General features: G+C 42.4%; 1 protein-coding gene across 8 annotated transcripts in view; it reads right to left on the minus strand.

Moving 5' to 3' along the window:
* FAT1 (FAT atypical cadherin 1) overlaps positions 1 to 20,565 on the minus strand; it is a 135,541-nt gene that overhangs the window by 26,990 nt on the left and 87,986 nt on the right. For all 8 annotated transcript variants that reach the window (XR_015249970.1, XM_086703269.1, XM_086703271.1 and 5 more), the window contains 5 exons: positions 18,111 to 18,250; positions 12,430 to 12,705; positions 12,063 to 12,273; positions 2,439 to 6,506; positions 1,529 to 1,725 (listed from right to left, as the gene is read on the minus strand). Coding sequence is in view for 7 of the 8 variants with exons in the window: in XM_086703269.1 (XP_086559395.1) it covers positions 1,529 to 1,725; positions 2,439 to 6,506; positions 12,063 to 12,273; positions 12,430 to 12,705; positions 18,111 to 18,250 (4,892 nt within the window). In the remaining variant the exon portion in view is untranslated. The remainder of the gene's footprint in view (positions 1 to 1,528; positions 1,726 to 2,438; positions 6,507 to 12,062; positions 12,274 to 12,429; positions 12,706 to 18,110; positions 18,251 to 20,565) is intronic.

A 20,565-nucleotide genomic window follows, 5' to 3' on the forward strand; every position in this document is an offset into this window, starting at 1 on the left:
CAACCCCCCAGCCGTACACGATACTGTTGCCAAAAAGTAGAGACATGGATGGGAATGAAGTCCTCCCTCCTCTGAAGCTCCCTTCCCTGCTGACTGTGCTCTATTTCCCTGAGAACGGCTCTGTCCCTTGCCGCAGCTGTGACACTGCTCATCTCCTCTGTCCCTCTTCCAGACCGTCTTCCCCGCTCTCTTCCCCAGCCTTCCCTTCATCTACCACTCTTCTTTCTTCCTCAGACTCTCCTCTTTCTTCGGTGGGCGAATCTATGTGCCTACTGCCACGCGCCCTCCCTGCAACCAGGCACCTGTCCACATCAAGATGCCGAGCCCTCCGTCTCCAAGCCACTCTCAGAGTCCCACAGTTCGCTTCCACAGCTCCATCATCTGTTCAGCAGCCAAACCCCCATTTGCTGTCCTGCCTCCTAAAAATCCTCGGCTCCTTCCCTCTCAGTAACACTGCCCTGGTAGGGGTCTCCTCCTCCCGCCTCTGCTTCCTCCTCCCTTCTCCCTAGGAGAGGAAATACCCACAGGTACTCTTTGTCCCTTTTCATGATCATCCTCTCGGATGGATTCCATTGTCCGTCATCCAAAGAAACGGCCAAGTTTGCATCCCTGCCCATCTTCAATCTCACCGTCTCTAAACGTCTACAAAACCGATTCGACTGGATGTGCCGTGACCCTAGACTTAATGAGTCCAATACAGACCACAACATGCTTCCTCTTAAGCCAACCCCACCCCAGGCTTCTATCTGGGTCTTTCTCCCACTCGCTTCTGTAGGAAATGGCAGTCAATCCCGACATCACACGCCTGCCATGCTGTCACCCGCAGGCGGCACCACGGGCACCAGCTTGCGCTCTGCACCGGCTTTTGTCCCTTTGTGCCTTTGGCCGCCTCCACCCTGTGCTCTCACTCGCGCTCATCCAAGTGTACACAACACTACCGAACGAACATGTCTTCTGTAAGGAACTCTTGGCTCACGGCAGCTCCACCTTCCAAACACAACGGGTTCCGAGGTCCTCTCTTCTCTAGGACCGAGTCCCAACTCCTCTGCCGATCTAATCACCACCTCCCAAAGGCTGACACCCCCGCCCCTCCCCGGGAGCACTCCTGCCCCGGTCCTCCCACCGCAGGCTTGGATGGGAACGGCTCCTTCTTGGTGTATGTGTTCTCAGATTCAACGGGCCCCAGAGCTGCGGGGCCCTCGTGTAGAACAGCCAGCGCCCCCAAAATAGGCTCAGCCCCCAATAAGGGGAATGAAATCTTCACAAAGCATTTTTAGAGTTAAACATAACTGCAATCTTGTCTGTAATTTACAGCATCTGTGAATGAGCTGTTCCAACTACTGAGCATTTCCCAAAATAGTTCTGGAGCTGATCCAACTCTTGCCCCACTCAACACTCACCTCTGCTTAAATGCTAACCGGCTATCATACAAAACGCATCTGAATTACAGCCAGCGCCACAGGAGAGTCCGAATGAAAGGTTCAGAAAGAAATCCAAATTCGTAATACATAAAGAAAGAACCGCCTACCTTTTCACAGACGGGACTGTTGTCATTTGCATCAAGAACTTTCACTTCAACTATGGCTTTTGAGGAGAAGGTCCCATCGGTTGCTGTGATAGTCAGAAGATAATTGTCCCTTTTTTCCCTGTCCAGAGGTTTCTTCACAAACACCTTCCATTCATTCTGTATATTTTCAATAGCAAACTGTCCCAAAGGATCTCCTCCTATTAAATCAATGGAGGAAGAGGACAAATTGGCTGAAATAAGTAAAGATCTAAGTGACAGGAGAAATAAATACATTTAGTGTTATGGTTTAAAAGAATTAAGGGTTTTTAAAAAAAATTACTACATTTAAATTTGGCTTATTAACTTACCCAGTTACTGCCACCACCACCAAAACATCAAGGCATTAAAATGTGTACTGAAACACAGCATTAAGCTAAAGAAAACATAAAAGCCTACTAAACAATACGTTACCCTATACGGAAAATATAGTTGTAATACATATTTATCATTTGCTAAGTTCAACAGAATGAGTCATAAAAATCAAAAACAGTCCAGGGGTGTGCCTGGGTAGCTCAGTTGGCTAAGACTCCAACTTCGGCTCGGGTCATGATCTCACGGTTCGGGAGTTCAAGCCTCGTGTTGGGCTCTGTGCTGACAGCTCAGAGCCTGGAGCCTGCTTCAGATCCTCTCTCTTTCTGCCCCTCCCCCGCTTTCACGCTCTCACTCTCAAAAATAAACATTCAAAACAAAAATAGTCTAATGACAACTGTTAGCCTCTTCAATGTAGCTTAACAGATGTTATTTCTACTTATTTTAGGCTTAATTAAAATCATCCCTTTAACTCCCGATCTCCCTAAAATACTATATTTCAAAATGTATACCTCTAATCCAATTTATGTTTAACTTAAACCATTTTGCTTCAATGTTTTACCTGTTATGTAATATGTAACTTGTCTATTAATTTCTTCAGAATCGGCATCTGTGGTACTCAAGATGGCGATGACACCGCCTGGTGGGTCATCTTCGCTCACGGTCCCTTTGTATATCTCTGCCGTGAATCGTGGGGGGCTGTCGTTGACGTCGGTGACAGTAACATCCACGATGGCCGTGGAGGAGAGCTGGACCTTTTCACCATGATCTGATGCAACCACTTTAATCTGGTAATGGTCTCTCTCTTCATGGTCAAGTTCCTTGAGGGTCGTAATCCAGCCTGTCTCCATGTTAATGGCAAAAGATTCGATGACTTCCACACTTTGTGACTGATCGAGACTGTACATGACTTGGCCATTGGTTCCCGAATCCAGATCAGATGCCCTGGCCTGGATGACTCTACTCCCCCCTGGCAGGTTTTCAACAATAAAAGCCTCATACGGGTTAGACTCTAACACAGGGCTGTTATCATTTGCATCTTTCACTTGGATGCTAACATCTACAGATGCCACCACCTCGTAGTCCTCATGAGCGCACCTGGCAAGTACGGAAAGCTGGTACCACTTAGTCGTTTCGTGATCAAGACTCTTTTCAAGTTTCAGTCTGCCGCTCTGTCTGTCAATCACAAAGAACTCATCCCTGTTACTTTCAGGAGTGTTCCCTTTGATTAGGCTGTAAAGAACGGTCCCACTATGTTCTGCTCGGATGAGGTCGATCTCTGTTCCAATAGGCATGTCTTCTGAAACCGTATAGGTATAAAACGGTTCCGAAAATTTTGGAAGTTGTATTTCTGGTGGAAGTATTTTAACATACACAGGAACCACAGATTCCCTTGACGGAGACCCACTATCCACAGCTCTCACAAAGAAAGTGAAGAACTCATTTTCTAAGCCAATTAAGCTTTCTTTTGTAGTAATTATGCCAGATAGTTTGTTAATTTCCAAATTCTCCTTGACACTTTCAGAATCTGCTTCAATGGCATAGGTGACATCGGCATTGGATCCCTCATCGGCATCACTTGCAAGAACTTTAATGACGGATGTCCCTTTGGGAGCACTGGACCCAATGTCCACTTCATACTTGGTTGCTCGAAACTGGGGTGCATTATCATTGTCATCTGTAAGGATGACATTAATGGTGCAGAAAGCAACTTTTCCACCGGCATCCTTAGCCATTAAACGAACTGAGATTACTTTCTCTGCTGGAGTTTCTCGATCAAGTTTCTCCAAAGTAAATATCTGTCCTCTGTCATTTGTGTAAAATCTGTCTTTGGCAAAGTCATTTACAATATGGTAAGTAATGTGACCGTAAATACCAGAATCCCCATCAGTTGCTTTGACCTCGATCACCAGCGTGTGTAAGGGAGCATTTTCAGCTAACTCCACTTCATATTCGCTCTGAAGAAAAACAGGACTGTGCAGATTGCCTCCAATTACAGTTACGTGAACCTGAGCTGAACTCCTAAAAACTCCATCAGAAACAGAAACGTTAAGACTATAAAATGGCTTCAAGGTGTGCCGGCGCACGTTTGAGAGTGTGACGATCCCCGTTTCACCGTCAATGACAAAATTCTTATGATCATTGCCAGAGAGAATGGAATAGTCCAACCTGTCTATGTCTGAGCTGTCTGCATCATATGCTTTCACACAGGTCACGAAATGCCCATGCATGGCGTGTTCACTGATTTTGGCTTCATAAATCTGTTGGTCAAACAGTGGCGGATTGTCATTGAGGTCCGTGACATCCACTGTCACAACCACATCACTGCTCAGGGGGGGCATGCCACCGTCCAGAGCCCTCACAAAAATCTTGTGTTGCTGGAACTGCTCGTAATCCAAAGTTCGGACTAGCGAAATGAGGCCGGTGCTGCTGTCTATGTGAAAATGATCATGACTCTTGCTATGGTTCCCAAACATATGGTATGAAATTCCCCTATTTGGTTCTGAATCAGAATCTGTCGCTCTAACTTGAACGACAGACGTGCCGATGACAGCTGCCTCGGACAGGGTTGCGGCATAAGACTGCTGACCAAACACAGGAGGGTTATCATTGATGTCTTCCACTATGATGTCAACAAATACTTCAGCATGAGCACCGGTCAAGGAGTCGGTTGCTCGTATGCTCAGTTTATAAGCCGGGTGGGACTCGAAGTCCAGAGGGGCTATGACATTTATAACTCCAGTGTTGAAGTTAACAGTAAACTGGCTGAAAGGATCTCCATCCGTGATGCTGTAGAACACTTTCAACCCTTCTGGACTGTTGGCTTGTACGTGGACAACCGGACTGTGCATCTGGATATTCTCCGGAACCTCTGCGCTGTAGAAAGGTTTTTCAAACACAGGCATGGCTTTATTCATAACAGTGATCGGAACTATCACTTCAGCCGAAAACGCTGGGTCTCCTCCGTCTTTTGCAACCACTGTGACAAGATATTCTTTATTTAAGGTGTCAGGTTCAAACTGCTTTTTCAGTGAAATTTCACCTGAGGATCCGATCTGAAAATGCTCGTGATGCTCTTTAAGGTAGTAATGCACTTCTCCATTTCTGCCACTGTCTCTATCAACGGCAGTAACGGAGCGAATAACGTGGCCCACCACGGTATCCACTTTAACAACAGCATAGTAAGGAAGGTTGACAAACACTGGTGCATTGTCATTTTGGTCTTCTATGCTGACCTTGACAATGACATGGGCCACTGCTGAAGGCTTGTGTTCTTGGGTCACTTCTACCACCACATCAAATGCCTCCTGCTGTTCACGATCAAATGGTATGCCAGTGGTTGACAGAACTCCTGAAGTCTGGCTTATTTTAAATCTGCGATCTGGGTTGAGGATATGGTAAAACAAAGGCTCGTTGATTGGGTTCCCAATGGCAGTAATGACAGCTAATGTTCTGGCTTCAGTGGAATTCTCTTTCACTACTGCAGAGTAGAAATCTTGGGTAAACTTCAGTTGACTTTCTTTGCTTTCTTTCACATTAATTTTTACAGAGGTAAAGCTTACAAATCTGCCATCAGAAGCTCTAACGGTTAACTCATAGCGGCTTCTTAGCTGAGTTGTGTTTTGTACAGTTATAGTACCAGTCTTGTGGTCCATAAAAAACTTCTCCCCAATGTTGCCCTCGGTGATAGAGTACATCAACTGTGAGAATGCACTTGAATCAGCATCCGTAGCATTTACCGTGATGACTTTTACTCCTCTGTATGTTGGCAATAAAAGAGATGCTTCATAGAATGATTTGGAGAACACAGGAGGGCAATCGTTAATGTCTATTACACGTATAGTCACATTAGCTGCATACTCAGCAAATAAACGTGGTGTCCCCATGTCATGCACTTGTACGGTGAAGTGAAAAGTACTTGTTTCTTCATAGTCCAAACTCAGTACCGTATGAATAGCACCAGTGCTAGAGTCAATAGCAAAATATTTGTGTATAGATGGTTCAACAATGTGATACACAAGCAGAGCATTTGATTCTTTATCAGCATCAGTTGCTCGAATCACTAATGGGACATTTTTGTCTGTTAGGACCACGCTGTTAGTTGAAGCTGATTCGCTAATGAGTCCCGTATATTCTGCCTGCATGAAGACTGGCAAGTTGTCATTTTCATCCTGTAGATGCACTAAAACACTTGTGTTAGTAGACAAACCAGCCATGTTAGTTCCTTGTATTATCAATGTGTAAATGGGCAACGTTTCAAAATCCAGGGCTTTCTGAGTGACGATACTTCCAGAATGTGGATTAATATCAAAAGCATCAGCTACATTTCCATCTTTTATTTCATATACCACTGACGACTGACTCTGCGCTGTAACCATTCCGACAAAACTCCCAATGCCGACCGTTTCGCTGATTTCAACAGAATATTCTTTTGATGTAAACTTAGGAGAGGCATTGTCAGCAATTGTCACAAAGACATGCACAGAAGTTATTTCACTCATTGGTGGATTCCCTTTATCGGTAGCTTTCACCATTAAGTCATATTCCACTTGGCTATTTCGATCTAATTCTTTGGCAGTTTTTATTAAGCCCAAGATGGGATCAATGGTAAAAGAATTTCCAATGTTTCCTAGGAGGAGAGGGGGTAAAAACATGTTACAGAAAAATGCAAGGACCAATACAAGTAATAGCTGGAGATACACAAACTTTTTTTTTTTAATCTTTAAAAGTGATTATTCTGTAATTATACAGAAATTCAGGGGTTATCAACATTTGAATAGAACGCACTTCATTTTTATCCACCTAAAATGAGGCAGACTTTTCAGAGTTTTGTAAGTTATGAAAAGCAAGAAACACAAGAAATATTACTCTAGGTAAAGCCAGAACTCACTTGCTATCACCTGAACCAGGAATATGTTGTAGAAGGTTATCCTTTTGTAAGGCAGTTAATAATTTTCCAACGGTCCCTCAAAAACCCTTTGAACACACTTCTACTTTCAGCATTTATCACTCGCAAGTTTTCAAGACTCTTACTCATTATGAAAAGGAAGACTTCAAGTCACCAAGAAAATTTAACAAGGTTCAAGAGAGCTGTCCCTTATTTTAAATATCCAGGGAATTGTTGAATGAGCTTGTGCCTTACCTGCCCTACTGTGTCGCTTTCGAAGATTTCTGTAATATTCCCTTCTTAATCTTTTTCAGGTCAATCTACCCTCTACGTCAGTGGTTCTCAATTGGGGGCGATCTTGTCTAGATGGACATGTAACAATGTCTAGACACGTTTTTAGTTACCACCACCTAGAGGGGGAGGGCGCTACTAACTTTCATTGGATAGAGATCCAGTATGCTGTTAAACATCCTACAATGCACAGGGCAGCCCCACAACAAAGGATTTTTTGCTCCCAAGTGTCAACAGTGCCGACAGATAAACTCTAAAACAGACGGTTTTACTTATTCGCTTTGGGCCTTTTCCAGCTATACTGTAGGTGCCTTTTGCTGCAAATGCAACTCCACAATAGTCCAGGTTTTGTATCAACTGAAATCTTTCTGAAGACACCGGCAGCTTACTGAAGTCTAGCAGTTTACGATCTCTTTGGATAGATTACAGCAGTGTGAGGGTCCTCAGACTGGATTCACCTACACGCACTCCGTCTCCGTTCTGTTTCACATCCACGAGTCCCGAATCCATTATCCCCCTCACGGAACTGAGTTTATTTTCCCCAAATGAACTATCCCACTTCCCCAAAACGAACCTGACTTGCCACTTAACTGTTTTTTTTTTCCAAGTACTGTTTTCGTCTAGGTTTGCAACCGCGTGTGGCCCTTCACAGGCCAGAATCACTTAGTGTGATTTAGAAACGGGGGATTGACCAAGCACTCCTTTCTCCACATCATTACTAGTAAACACTTCCCCGACAGCCTTCATTTCCTTCCTTTAATAGTTTTTCCCAAAATCCATAATATAATTTTTTCTGAGGCCAGACCGGGTCTGGTTTTCATTAAGCCTGCCCAGTTCCACGTCTCGGCCCCACGGCCATGAGGAATAGTCTACCACAGGGCAGAGGCCGGGCTCTCTTCTCTACAAGCCCCAAGTTCCAAGCTGAACCCTTGCCCATGAATGGGTGAGCCGTGAGGCCTTTGCCACGCCTCACAGACCCTAACTTCTGCCTGTCTGAATGTATGAGTCAACAATCCCAGATTCTCTCATTGTGCTTTAGTCAGTCACCCCAACTCCAGGGACCTTTCTCACCCTACCTGGGCGCCAGCCAGGCCTTCCAATACTGACTGTTTGCCTGGACTAATATGGAGACTGAGAAAACCTTTGTACAGTGGTCTGCATCCCCACCCCTTGGGCTTTCCCTAAGTCTGTACTAACGAAGGAGCCGACCTACCATATTTTATATTCAATCCTCTCTTTGGCATTTCTCTTATTTGGTGTAGTGAAATCTTAAAGCTTCAAACATGCAAGGCCCAACATGGAGGAATGAATAGATTTTTTTCTGCAGTGAAACAAGCTGGTGGTATTAGAACACTCTACTTTCCACACAATGCGCTCCCTGCCCTCCCAGCCTTGCTATCTCTTCGCGCCTCATCCCTGCGAGAACATTCTCATCTCAGGATGACTGTATTTGGTGGGTTCTTTCTAGAACAGTCTTCCCCAACTATTATCATTGCTTCTCCATCCATCCATCCATCCATCCATCCATCCATCCATCCATCCATCCAGGTTTTACCCAAATGCCCTTCTGCTGAGAGAATGTGGTGAAGCCTTCCTTTACCTCCCTAATCAGAATGGCTGTTTTATTCTCTTATCCTGTTTTTTCTTTATAACACATATTGCAACCTTCTTATCCGTTCTTCCACTAGAATGTAAGCCCAATTTAAGCATGGCTTGTTTTATATATTCTTTTATCACCTGTGCCTAAAAAGAATACCTGACACACAGAGACATATCCTATGTCCTATGTAAATATTTGATGAATGACACAACTTCTATGCATGGATGGAAAGATAAATTAAATACCAAATGGGTGGACCAGAAGCCTGAAAAATATTAATACATTCATCAAAGCACTATATTTATATTTTTACTTGGTTCTGTTTTTCTGCAGTTTACTTCTATCACTACCAATAACCACGTGTTGGATTAAGCACTACATTCTGAAGTACATTTTGACAAAAGCAACACATACTAAATGGAAATTTCTGATAAAAATTTTTATCAGTATATAGGGGCACCTGGGTGGCTCAGTTGGTGGAGCGTCTAGCTTTGGCTCAGGTCATGATCTCACGGTTAGGGAGTTCGAGCCCCATGTCAGGCTCTGTGCTGACAGCTCAGAGCCTGGAGCCTGCTTCGGATTCTGTGTCTCCCTCTCTCTCTGTTCCTCCCCCACTCACGCTTTCTCAAAAATAAATAAACATTAAAAAAAATTTTTTAATCAGTATATAAAATTCAGAAACATTACTACCAGAAGTATCTTAATAGGAAGGTTAAACAGGAACCCAGCTAGCCAGTTAACAGTGGGTTTCCGACATACATATACGGTATGGAAGGAATCATCAGATTTGCAGATGGGAAAGCAACATACTTATGTGGAAAACCACTGCAGGGCAGCTGAGTGGCTTAAACATGCCCGTCTGATCCACTAATGGGTACAATTCATCAAATGCAGAAATACACGCATGTTATTTGTCAAGAAATTAATAGGGCAGTGGTGGAACTCTTTACTAGGTTGGGGGCTTAAGTCATTCACTTTAGCTGGAGATATTGGTGATTTCCGTGTAGCCCTAGATTGTTGTGTTTGAAGTAGGCAATTATCTGGACAAACATGTGAATTTGGGCACATTAGCTATGACTGTATTACACACATACACCCCAAAAGAAATGTCAGAGAGCTATGCACAGAAATCTTTCTTCCTATGGTGGACACTCTGTGGACCCTCAGTAAAGTGCTGACTGCCCAACAGGATGGCAGCCTCAAGTGTGAAACATACAGTTGCAATTGCACTTCTATTTAACCTAAGTTTGAGGAAGAAAATCAATTCTAGTCAATAAGGATATTTACAGAGTATCTTCTATTTCCAGGCATTATGACAGTTTGGAAGTTATAATAATCTACTTAAAAAAAAGAAACAAACACACACACACACACACACACACGGTCCAGAATAGGGCGCTGATGTCTCTGAACACGTTAAGTCAGTTGTTACTGAAAATATCCTTTAATTAATTCCTTTTTCCCTGAAGACTCCTAATGAGACCAAACTTTTTGCTCAATGAATTGCTGCTAATTAAACATGCAGTGTTACAGCCTGAATTTGTAACTAGTTTTCTGAACTTTATTAAATGTAACCTGACAAATGAGAAGGTGAATATGAATAACTTAAATGAAAGGTGTTATGACCACTTTACATTTCCACCTATTCCAACAGATTCACACACACACTCTTCTGCATTTTAACAGTGGCTGCTGCCTACAATTTTTGAGCACACTTTTTATATTACCAAATCTATAAAAATTATCTTCTAAGAAGTTCAAATGCTACACTGAAATAGGCCCTTGGTATTATCTACTGTTTGAGTGGAGATACAGTTCATTCTTGGAATACCAAATTACTAATCCCATCAGTCATCACAAGCATTTAAAGAATGCACAAGCCTTTAGTGAGGCACCAAGAATCGTACTTTAACCACCCAGTTGTTGAAAATTATGTGAAAGCTAAGGGGAAAGTCGAACATTTTCTCCTACACAAACCCAGGCGGTTTGTCTGTGAGAAAATTATTTTACTGAAGTGCGCAGGCATGCACAAAGGGAATGCACTGTTTTTTTTAACAACGAAATTTCTGACCCCGTGGAAAAACCTTCATCTTTGTTCAAGGCACTCACTACATTTTTAACCTTGAACTACGAGCAACGCATAAGATCTTATTTGTAAGTAATGGACTATATTTGGTTATTTTCAGGGAAACAAATGAAGCTTTGAAAATACTAAGAAGTAAAAATAGTTTAACCACATAAAACACATTTTTTTAAAAATTATTCTCCATGTACCCAGCTTTTGATTATAGGACCTATAGTTAATTCATACCTCTACACCAATACCAATGTCTAGGAAATGCACAATTTCTAAATATGCAGAGGAACAGACTTATGAAAGAGCGAGAAGAATGAAAGAGACTATATTCTTTGTACTAACAATGACCTTGAGAAACATGGAAAAAATGGAAGCCGCCTTCTTGATACTTAATCACTTACTCATTGTATTTGGCAGGAGGGAAAGTTCCAAAGCAAGATGAATTCTAACAGTACAAAACATATACCCTAAAGCAGATCCCTGTGTCAATCAGGGGCTTTCCTTTGCCATGAACATACATTTGTGGAGCAGTGATAGCCTCCACCTATCAAGTTCCTAGCGCGGCACCCATGGAATGAATAAATGAAAGACCGAATGGCATCATAAAAGAGAACAGAGAACAAAATATTTCACTTTGGTACAACTATTTCTGGGTGATCCTCCTTGTGTCCACCAGCAAGACCCTGGATTTCCTGCCCTGCCACACCTAGAAGAAAGGCCCACACCGACAGTTCAGTTGGCCTTCCTTGCCCAATTCCAGCAGGCTCCTTGGGCTTTTCAACGTTTCCAGTCCAAATCGCCACCCTGGGCCCTATTGCAACAACCTAATTCCATGAAGGAAACTCAATCTGTAAAAGGTGGGTGACAGGGGCAGAAAAACTAACCCTGGAAGGGGGAAGCAGAGGCAGGACACCAGCACTCTTGTCGTGGAATTTCCCGCTCTGCCCAAGAGAAAATACTCCCTGGCTAAAAGTTAAATTACTAAGGCCAGTGGTTTCCTAACAATGTTTCAGAGTTAACAAGTCTTATGGAGGAAAATGTCGTATGGTTACAACATTGTGGAAATAAGGAACTGGACCGGTTTTCTTCACTGCAAGACTTCTCAGAGCCTTGAATCATGCTAAGAATGTGAATCTCTTTATTGGAATGTAGGAGTCTCACAAGTCTCACCTTGCTTTCTAAAGAGGCTTCTTTCTCCTAATATGTAAAATGGTAGTTGAAGATCAATTTAAGCCATTTTTACAGTGACACGCAGAAATGTTTCTACATGTGAAATTTTGGAAAAGAAATGTACTTTTTAAAGTTAACATACTGAGGGCTCCAAAATTACCTGATTCAATCGAGTATAGCACTTCAGCGTTCTTCCCTTTGTCCTTGTCCAGAGCTGTAACCTGCAATACTACTGAGCCAATAGCTGCAGATTCATAAACCCTCCCTTCATAGGAGGAACTTGTGAACCAGGGGGCATGGTCATTGGTGTCACTGACATTGACAATAATCCGTGCAAAGTTGCGCTTCACAGGAACATCTTGATCCCGTACCTGAAAGATTCAATACATTATCATTCCTGTGTATGTGTGTGTGTGTGTGGGGGGGGGGGGGGGGGGGTTCCCCTATATGGGATTAAAAATCACTCTTAAACACAGGAGACCTTTCAGAAACCAAATACTGGCCAAAGGATGAGAAGAAAGCCGTACCATGACGGTAAGAACATGTTGGTGGATGGCTTCATGATCAAGTGTTTCAGAAGTATAGAGAGAGCCTGTCGCAGGATCAAGACGAAATTTCTTGAGACTCAATGGATCAATGCTGCTCTGCAGTGTATAGATGAGCTTGTTTTTTTCATCCTTATCCACAGCACTGATTTGCAGAATTTCCGTTTCTGGCACTGTGTCTTCAGGAATAACAACTTCATATTTTGATGTAGAAAATTGAGGACGATGGTCATTTGTATCTATTACTTTGATGAATACCTATAATGACCAAAAAGACCCATTATAATATCCCTAATTATAATTTTTTTTTTTCAACGTTTTTTATTTTATTTTTTGGGACAGAGAGAGACAGAGCATGAACGGGGGAGGGGGCAGAGAGAGAGGGAGACACAGAATCGGAAACAGGCTCCAGGCTCCGAGCCATCAGCCCAGAGCCCGACACGGGGCTCAAACTCACGGACCGCGAGATTGTGACCTGGCTGAAGTCGGACGCTTAACCGACTGCGCCACCCAGGCGCCCCGTATAATATTTTAATATTTATAGAATCAAGGGGAAAAATCAGGTGCACAATGGGGAAAAAAATGGATTTAGCAAAATGAAATACAAAATTGGGAAATAAAAACAAAAACCTAGAATAAAAAAAAAAAAAATCCTTAAAATTTTTCATTGCTTCTTACCTGTATGAGCAAGATAATGAACACCTCTCTAAATTCTTGAGAGTAACTTTGGAGGGCATATGTAACACCTTTCACACACTTCTTTCTGACTGAATACTTAATTTCTCTTAGGTCACCACTAGAGAGATATTTCTAGAGTAGTCATGGAAGAGTAACCAAGAATTTACTTGAGCAGGATTTACAGAAGGCTAATTTCTTGTATCAGATTTGAATCTGCAACCACCACACTAATGAGGAGAGTACGATACTGGATGATTACTGTGTTGATCTATTTATCTTTTAGATGATTCCTAGTATTTAAATTTCTCATTCTAATCTTTAGGACTCCAAATTGCTATTGATAAATTAGAAATGTGCTTTAAAATCTTCATTACATTTTTGTGACCATAAAAATTACATATAAATAGGAAACACACTCATTTCCTAAAAAAAATTTAAGGACACTGAAAAGATACACTCTCTTAAATATGTCAGCACAGGGGCACCTAGGTGGTCCAGTCTGTTATATATCTGACTCTTGACTTCAGCTTGGGTCATGATCTCACGGTCATGGGATCGAGCCCTGTGGGCTCTGCAGTGGGCATGGGACCTGCTTGGGATTCTCTCTCCCTCTTTCTCTGCCCCTGCCCCACTTATACTCTCACACTCTTTCTCTTAAAAAAAAAAAAAAAAAAAAAAAGGGGGCGCCTGGGTGGCACAGTCGGTTAAGCGTCCGACTTCAGCCAGGTCACGATCTCGCGGTCCGTGAGTTCGAGCCCCGCGTCGGGCTCTGGGCTGATGGCTCGGAGCCTGGAGCCTGTTTCCGACTCTGTGTCTCCCTCTCTCTCTGCCCCTCCCCCGTTCATGCTCTGTCTCTCTCTGTCCCCAAAAAAATAAAATAAACATTGAAAAAAAAAATTAAAAAAAAAAAAAAAAAAAGTCATCCTAGAATAAAAACCTTAGAGGGAAAAAAAGCCAATATTAAAAAAACTTAGTCCTAAGCTGAATTAAAACTATTTTTTTTTACTTTAACAGTAAGAGGATTACTTTTCAGATTGAAAAGATGTGTGTGGATAAGGCATAGTGCAAATCAGTACCAATTATAATAAGATGGTTTAGTTACGACCAAGAAATCTGAGCTTCATTAGCCTGTATAAAGAGGTTCACTAGTCCAAATGGCACAGTAGGACAAAGTCCCGGGAATGCAAAGGTTTTTATTAAGCACACTGGTGCAGGCATGTGAACTAGAGGTCTTTCCATGGAAACTACACCAGTGCTCTCATAAAACCCTACAACATCACTGATGGACTTGTAACATTAAACTTTATATACTTAAGATATGCATTCACTAAACCACAGAAAGATTTTACGTGAAAGTTATGTAAACATTGAAAATTACAGATCATTTTTCAAAGGTCAGTGATGATCCAGAAGAGATGGTTATAATTTCTCTAAGTTAAACCATTATATATTCATTTCCGCTATAAATTTATGTTATTATTTTTCTAACGAAGTTAGTGTAGGGCAGAGGTACTTTACTTCTGCTCTAAAGTCAATTAATCACAACTAAATAGAACAGCTAAAGTAACAACCTTTTTTTTTAAATTTTTTTTTAATGTTTATTTACTTTTGAGAGAAAAACAGAGACAGAGTACAAGGGGGGCGGGGCAGAGAGAGAAAGAGAGAGATAGAGACAGAATCAAGCAGGTTCCAGGCTCCAAGCTGTCGGCACAGAGCCTGACGCAGGGCTTGAACCCAGGAACTGTGAGATCATGACCTGAGCCGGAGTCGGACGCTTAACCAACTGAGCCACCCAGGTGCCCCAGTTAACAACCATTTTTGATACAGCAACTCCACTGAAACACGGCCGCAGGGCCCTTATACACTCGGCACTCACCTACACAACACTGGGGGGCAAATATATGTGCAACAGCCTCTGCCCTGGGTAGCTTCCAACCTCCGCATGAAATGTCTTACGCATAGGAAGCCACATATTATCAGGTTAAGTTATCAAGTAACTTTTTAGGAGTCCAGAGATGGTGTGGGACATTTGAAAGCTTTTAAGGAGGAGGTAAGCCTTGGCTTGCGTAGATGATCAATGTATACTGGGACTGGGGGGGAACGCCTTGGTCAGACGTGAAGGCAAGTAACAGCATCACACATCTTGGCTTCTGGAGACTGGAGAGAAGGACATCGAACTAAGAGATGGTAAAGGAGAAGGGAGAAGGGAGGATCCAGTATGCAGAGCATTGAGAACAAAAACTCCCGTGTGCTTTGAACTATTTGTTGGGAGGAAATTCACCTTTACCTCCTCTTCTCAACTGGCAGACTATTCTAGCAGAGCAAGATGAATCGCAGGGGTGGAGAATGGGGACAGGGAGGTGACTCAGGTGTCAAGTGGGGAAAAGAGTCCAAACCAGTGCTGATACGCAATAGCGAGTGCTCTGTGGGCGCACAAGGGCAACTGGTTCCAGGGGCTTCAAGCACAAGCACCCCGTGTGCTACCTCACTCACCCCTCAGAAGTGCCTGTGAGGACAAAATCACGATGCCCAGTTTCCAGGTAAGAAAAGGGAAACACAAAGGGTTTTAGCCACTTGCTAATGGATAGGGTTAAGAGATTCAACCAAATGACCTGAGCATAATGTTGACCGATGCTTGAAAGAAACCGTAAGAAAACATGAAAGCAAAGCTGTTTTGAAGAAAAGAAAAAGCCTTAACTGGATTTCGTAAGTTACCTCGAGACACCAGATAAAGCAAAGTGACTTGAATCAATACCCATCAGCATCCGAAGCAGAAAATGGCAGGACAGGAAAGCATGGAGCAGTGCTGTTTCCAGAAGGTACTGGGGGTTACACTGTGACCCGCCCCCCACCACCACCCACCTCTGCTGATGATGCACTCACTATGGCTTAACCCCACATCTCCAAATCTCCCCCAAATCCCCAAATCTCCGATTTGCCCTTGGCTATTGACCTCAATGCAGCAAAACTCACCCTGTTGGTTCCGGACTTTTACCTACAAACCTGAATCTACTGGGCTGTGTTTCTGGTACCTTATCAACCTGGTTCTGATCTCGGTGATGCTCTTCAGATGGTATCTGCTGCTGTGTTCTCACTCACACTCCTATCTCCCTGTCATCTGCCCCACATGGAAATGTAAACCTAATTACTGACCGTCCCCTCTGTCTCACACTTTAACAGGTCAGCGTGGGCTCTGTAACCACTAATATTCTGACTACCTCTCCCCGCCGGCAATTTCATGAGAATATTACCAAGACCCCCTGAAAATGACTCAAAATAACTTACAGAAGTATAAATGAAAGACTGAAACTGAAGACATTCTGCATCCCTCAAAACACTAGAATCTATTTGCCAGGATCTATGCGATATTTCAATCAACCTGCACCACATTTCACACTAAGCTTTTGACTGTCCTAGCTAACACTACAATTATTGGGGGAGGAGCCCTCTGCTAATTACTCACCTATGTAGTAAGTGGTAAATCCTACAGGTAAACAGAGCATCTTCATTAATGAGAACGCCTGGCACAGAGAGCCATTTAGTTCCTTTTGCTAGATTTCTGGCTAGTTGATTATTTGAGCTGGTCCACATAAAGTTATACTCTTTGAGCCTTTCAAAATTTATCCTGTTAAATTTATTACAATTCTTGATATTTTTATTCTCATGTTCATGCTCTAAAGCCTAACTTCTATAATGGGAACAGTTACTGACAAAAATGAAATTTTAATACTGTGCTAAAACGTTTACATGACAATCTCAAAATGACCCCAAAGCATGGTACATATGTCAGTTGCAAATACACTAAAAACCACAAGCATTTAGAGAAATGAATAAGGCCTTTTCATAACTGGCTCTAAATTATCTACTCACTCATTAGTTGAAAAGACATCTCAGACTTTTAGTCTTCAATCCTACGAGATGATTTGACAGATGATCTGTCTCATATCAGATTTAAATTAGTATAATTTAAGATAAAAAAAAAAAATTGGCTGGGGAGCCTGGGTGGCTCAGTTGGTTAAGCTCCAACTTTAGCTCAGGTCACGGATCTCCGAGTTTGTGACTTTGAGCCCTGCATTGGGCTCCATCCTGACAGCTCGGAGCCTGGAGCCTGCTTCAGATTCTGTGTCTCCCTCTCTCTCTGCCCCTCCCCTGCTCACATGTGTGCATGCCCTTTTTCCCCTCTCAAAAATAAACATTAAAAAAATAATAAAGATAAAAAACTGGAATTTAGGAGCATTTTATTCAGTATTTAATTTCTTCCTCTTTCAGAGTACAGCAGATTATATGTACATCCTAGCTTCTACAATCCTAAGGTAAGCTCCAAAGGTGCAGGATTTTGTTTCCTAGTATTTAGCTTCTAGAAGAAACCTGCCACATAACGAGTGTTTAACAAATTCTCTAACAGTCCACAATGAGAATCAAAGAGAATATAGACTTAATTTATAGGATTTTTGCCATTTCAATTTGAATTCCCAGTAATCTGACCATCTCTTAATCATCAGATAGGAACAAATAAAGATGTTAAGTGAATTATGACAACAATTTTACCATTTTATACAGCCCTAGTTAAAGTAGCCAAGGTGGGGGAATTGAGAAAAGGGATTTAAGACATAATCAATCACTTTAATGAGCTTTAATGAAAATGACTCGGAGAATTCATCCTCAATAGTTATAGATTTTATATTAATATTGTTCAAAATCAGCAAAAAAATTGAAAGATTTTGATAATTAAAAGGGGGCTTTTTAAGTCTTCTTGCAAAATTTCCAAAACTGGGTAATTACATGCAAACCTAAACTGAGATGTGCAGTTAATTTTCTTTCCCTAAATACAAAGCCTTGGTGTGCATATGTGGAAACTCTAACAACACAGTAACTCTGTGAGCCTCCGAGGGCAGAATCAACTGCCCATACCGCCCCTGGGCCCCGGATATCACAAGGTCATACTAATCTTCCTCTGACAAACGCATCCTTACTAAGTCACCTACCTGTGTAAGTATGGCAGTGGTTCCGTCTGTGGCTTCGACTGTGAGGTTATAGTTTGACTTCTGTTCTGCATCAAGAGGTTTGGCAACAACGATCGTTCCGGTGCCCTTGTCAACATCAAAGTGACTGTCATAGTTGCCACCTAGGTTAAATTAGGACATACAGAAAAGTAACAACAGGTAGGTCATAGGATGAAATTCTGCCATTTATTTTGGGGCTTTCTACTTGTGAATGACAGGGGGGAAAAAAACCAAAACACTTCTGATATTGATCAAGGTGATTCCAAGGAGCTTTCATTTTGAAAGACAAGAAAAGATGGGCCAACTAGAAAGACAATGCTTACTAATGCAAAGTTGAGCTCTAATTTCAAGGGAAGCTAGTAACTGAGAGGAAAGCAACTCTGAAAACAAAAACGTTGCTAATATTGCCAATGAATTACTTTCGATTTGCTCCTTCAGGGGTTCTGAATAGGTCTTTAATTTATATAGCTCAGTAGCTATATAAAGCATCACTTGCTAACCAAAATCAGCTATTTAAACGTTTAACTACACACACAAAAATTATGACACTTGAACGACCTGCCCTAATAAATTAACTATTCAAAACAAATGTTAACTCTGGAAAAAATAATGGCAGTTAATGTCAATTAGTCCTGGCTCTTACATACTTGAAAAGAAACTTTCCCCATTGTTGCCGAACACAAAGCTTAAGGAAGCAAAAGTTTCTGTGCTACGAGCATTATCCAAATGCATTCCCAATTATATCCTAGATAAAACTCTCTTTTCAAATCCACTGCACTTGAGATACTTTTATCAATGAAGCGAAATGGAATGAAAATAAAGACTTAACGTCATGATGATGTTCTATTACAAAACGCACCAGAAAGCAAAACGAAACACACAGAAAAGCCACAATCTTCAGCTAAACCTGAAACTAAGGATGATGTGGAGATGTATCAGAAGTCAGCATGTCTGCAGCTGGGATGGGTGACCATGCGCACACCATGGAAACAGAGGGCAATGAGAGAGTCACTGGACACGAAACAAGGCTTTAAAAGCTGACGCTTTGATCTTAGATCTCATAATCTGAGGCAAATTATGTGATCTCAGCAGATACCTTCTGCTGTACAGTTCAGGTCACAAGTCACCTGCAAGACGTGAAACGCTTCTCTAGCAAGTGTGTCGCCTGGCACGGCCAAACAGAAGCAAGCGAGCGTGGGAGGCAAGCACAGAACAAGGAGGAGCAGTCAATCAAACCAGTTCCAAGCGCAGTCAGTGTTACACGGGGAAGTTACACACGGCACAGCCGCAGCCTGCTCGTCTGCAAGCGTGACAGGAGTTAACAGACAGCACACACACTATTTTGACCGCGGTTAGTTACAAAAATAATCCTTTTCTTTAAAACTAAAGTAACGGCTGGGGGGCCCGGGTGGCTGGGGCGGCGAAGTGTCCGGCTCTTGGGTTTTCAGCTCAGTCATGACCTCACGGCTCGGGAGCTGGAGCCCCACGTCGGGCTTTGCGCGTAACGGTGTGGAGCCTGCGTGGGATTCTCTCTCTCCCTCTCTGCCCTCCCCCTGCTGCTGGCTCGCTCTCTCTCAGAATCAATAAATAAACTTAAAAAAATAAATAAAGGGGCGCCTGGGTGGGTCAGTCGGTTAAGCGGCCGACTTCGGCTCAGGTCATGATCTCGCGGTCCGTGAGTTCGAGCCCCACGTCGGGCTCTGTGCTGACAGCTCAGAGCGGGGAGCCTGTTTCAGATTCTGTGTCTCCCTCTCTCTGACCCTCCCCTGTTCATGCTTTGTCTCTGTCTCAAAAATAAATAAACGTTAAAAAAAAAAAAAAATTAAAAAAAATAAATAAATAAAAAATAACGGTTTCATAGGTGTTGATGACATCAACAATTTCATACAATGACCCAAACTGGGAAAAGAGCTTAACAGTCTAGTGTGGAAAATTAAAGAGGTAAAAAGCCTGTACCCCCCTCGCCCTGTGGCCCTGGCAGCCTAGTCCCATCGGCTTCAACCCACTGAAGTAGCATTTGGGGTACGGAGGGCGGCTAAAGGACAGAAGAGGGGAAAAAGGAATATAAAGATCCAACTGGAGAGGAGTTGCAATACGTACTTTTGCTTTTAAGTATCTTTGTGATTAAGGTAATGTGAAGAAACAGCACTTAAAAACCTAAGATGTCAAAGTTTAATGCGATTTTCTTTTTTTAAGTATGTCAGAATAAGGTAACACGTTCTAGGTCTAAACTAAATGGCCGAGAAAAAGGAAAACTGACCTAGGCATGTCATTTTTATTACAGGGTTATTTCATCTAGTGAACCCTGCTTCCCACATTCCCAAAGTGTGGTAAAGTCAAACTTAAAAAGGCCATAGTTGGCACTATCATTGTTAAGTCATACAAATAAGATTTGTAAGCTTATTCCCTATAAAATACTGCCTGACCTGAGACAGTC

The sequence above is a fragment of the Puma concolor genome, chromosome B1, assembly GCF_028749965.1.
Source record: "Puma concolor isolate L17-30 chromosome B1, mPumCon1.1.hap2, whole genome shotgun sequence".
Classification (NCBI taxonomy): domain Eukaryota; kingdom Metazoa; phylum Chordata; class Mammalia; order Carnivora; family Felidae; genus Puma; species Puma concolor.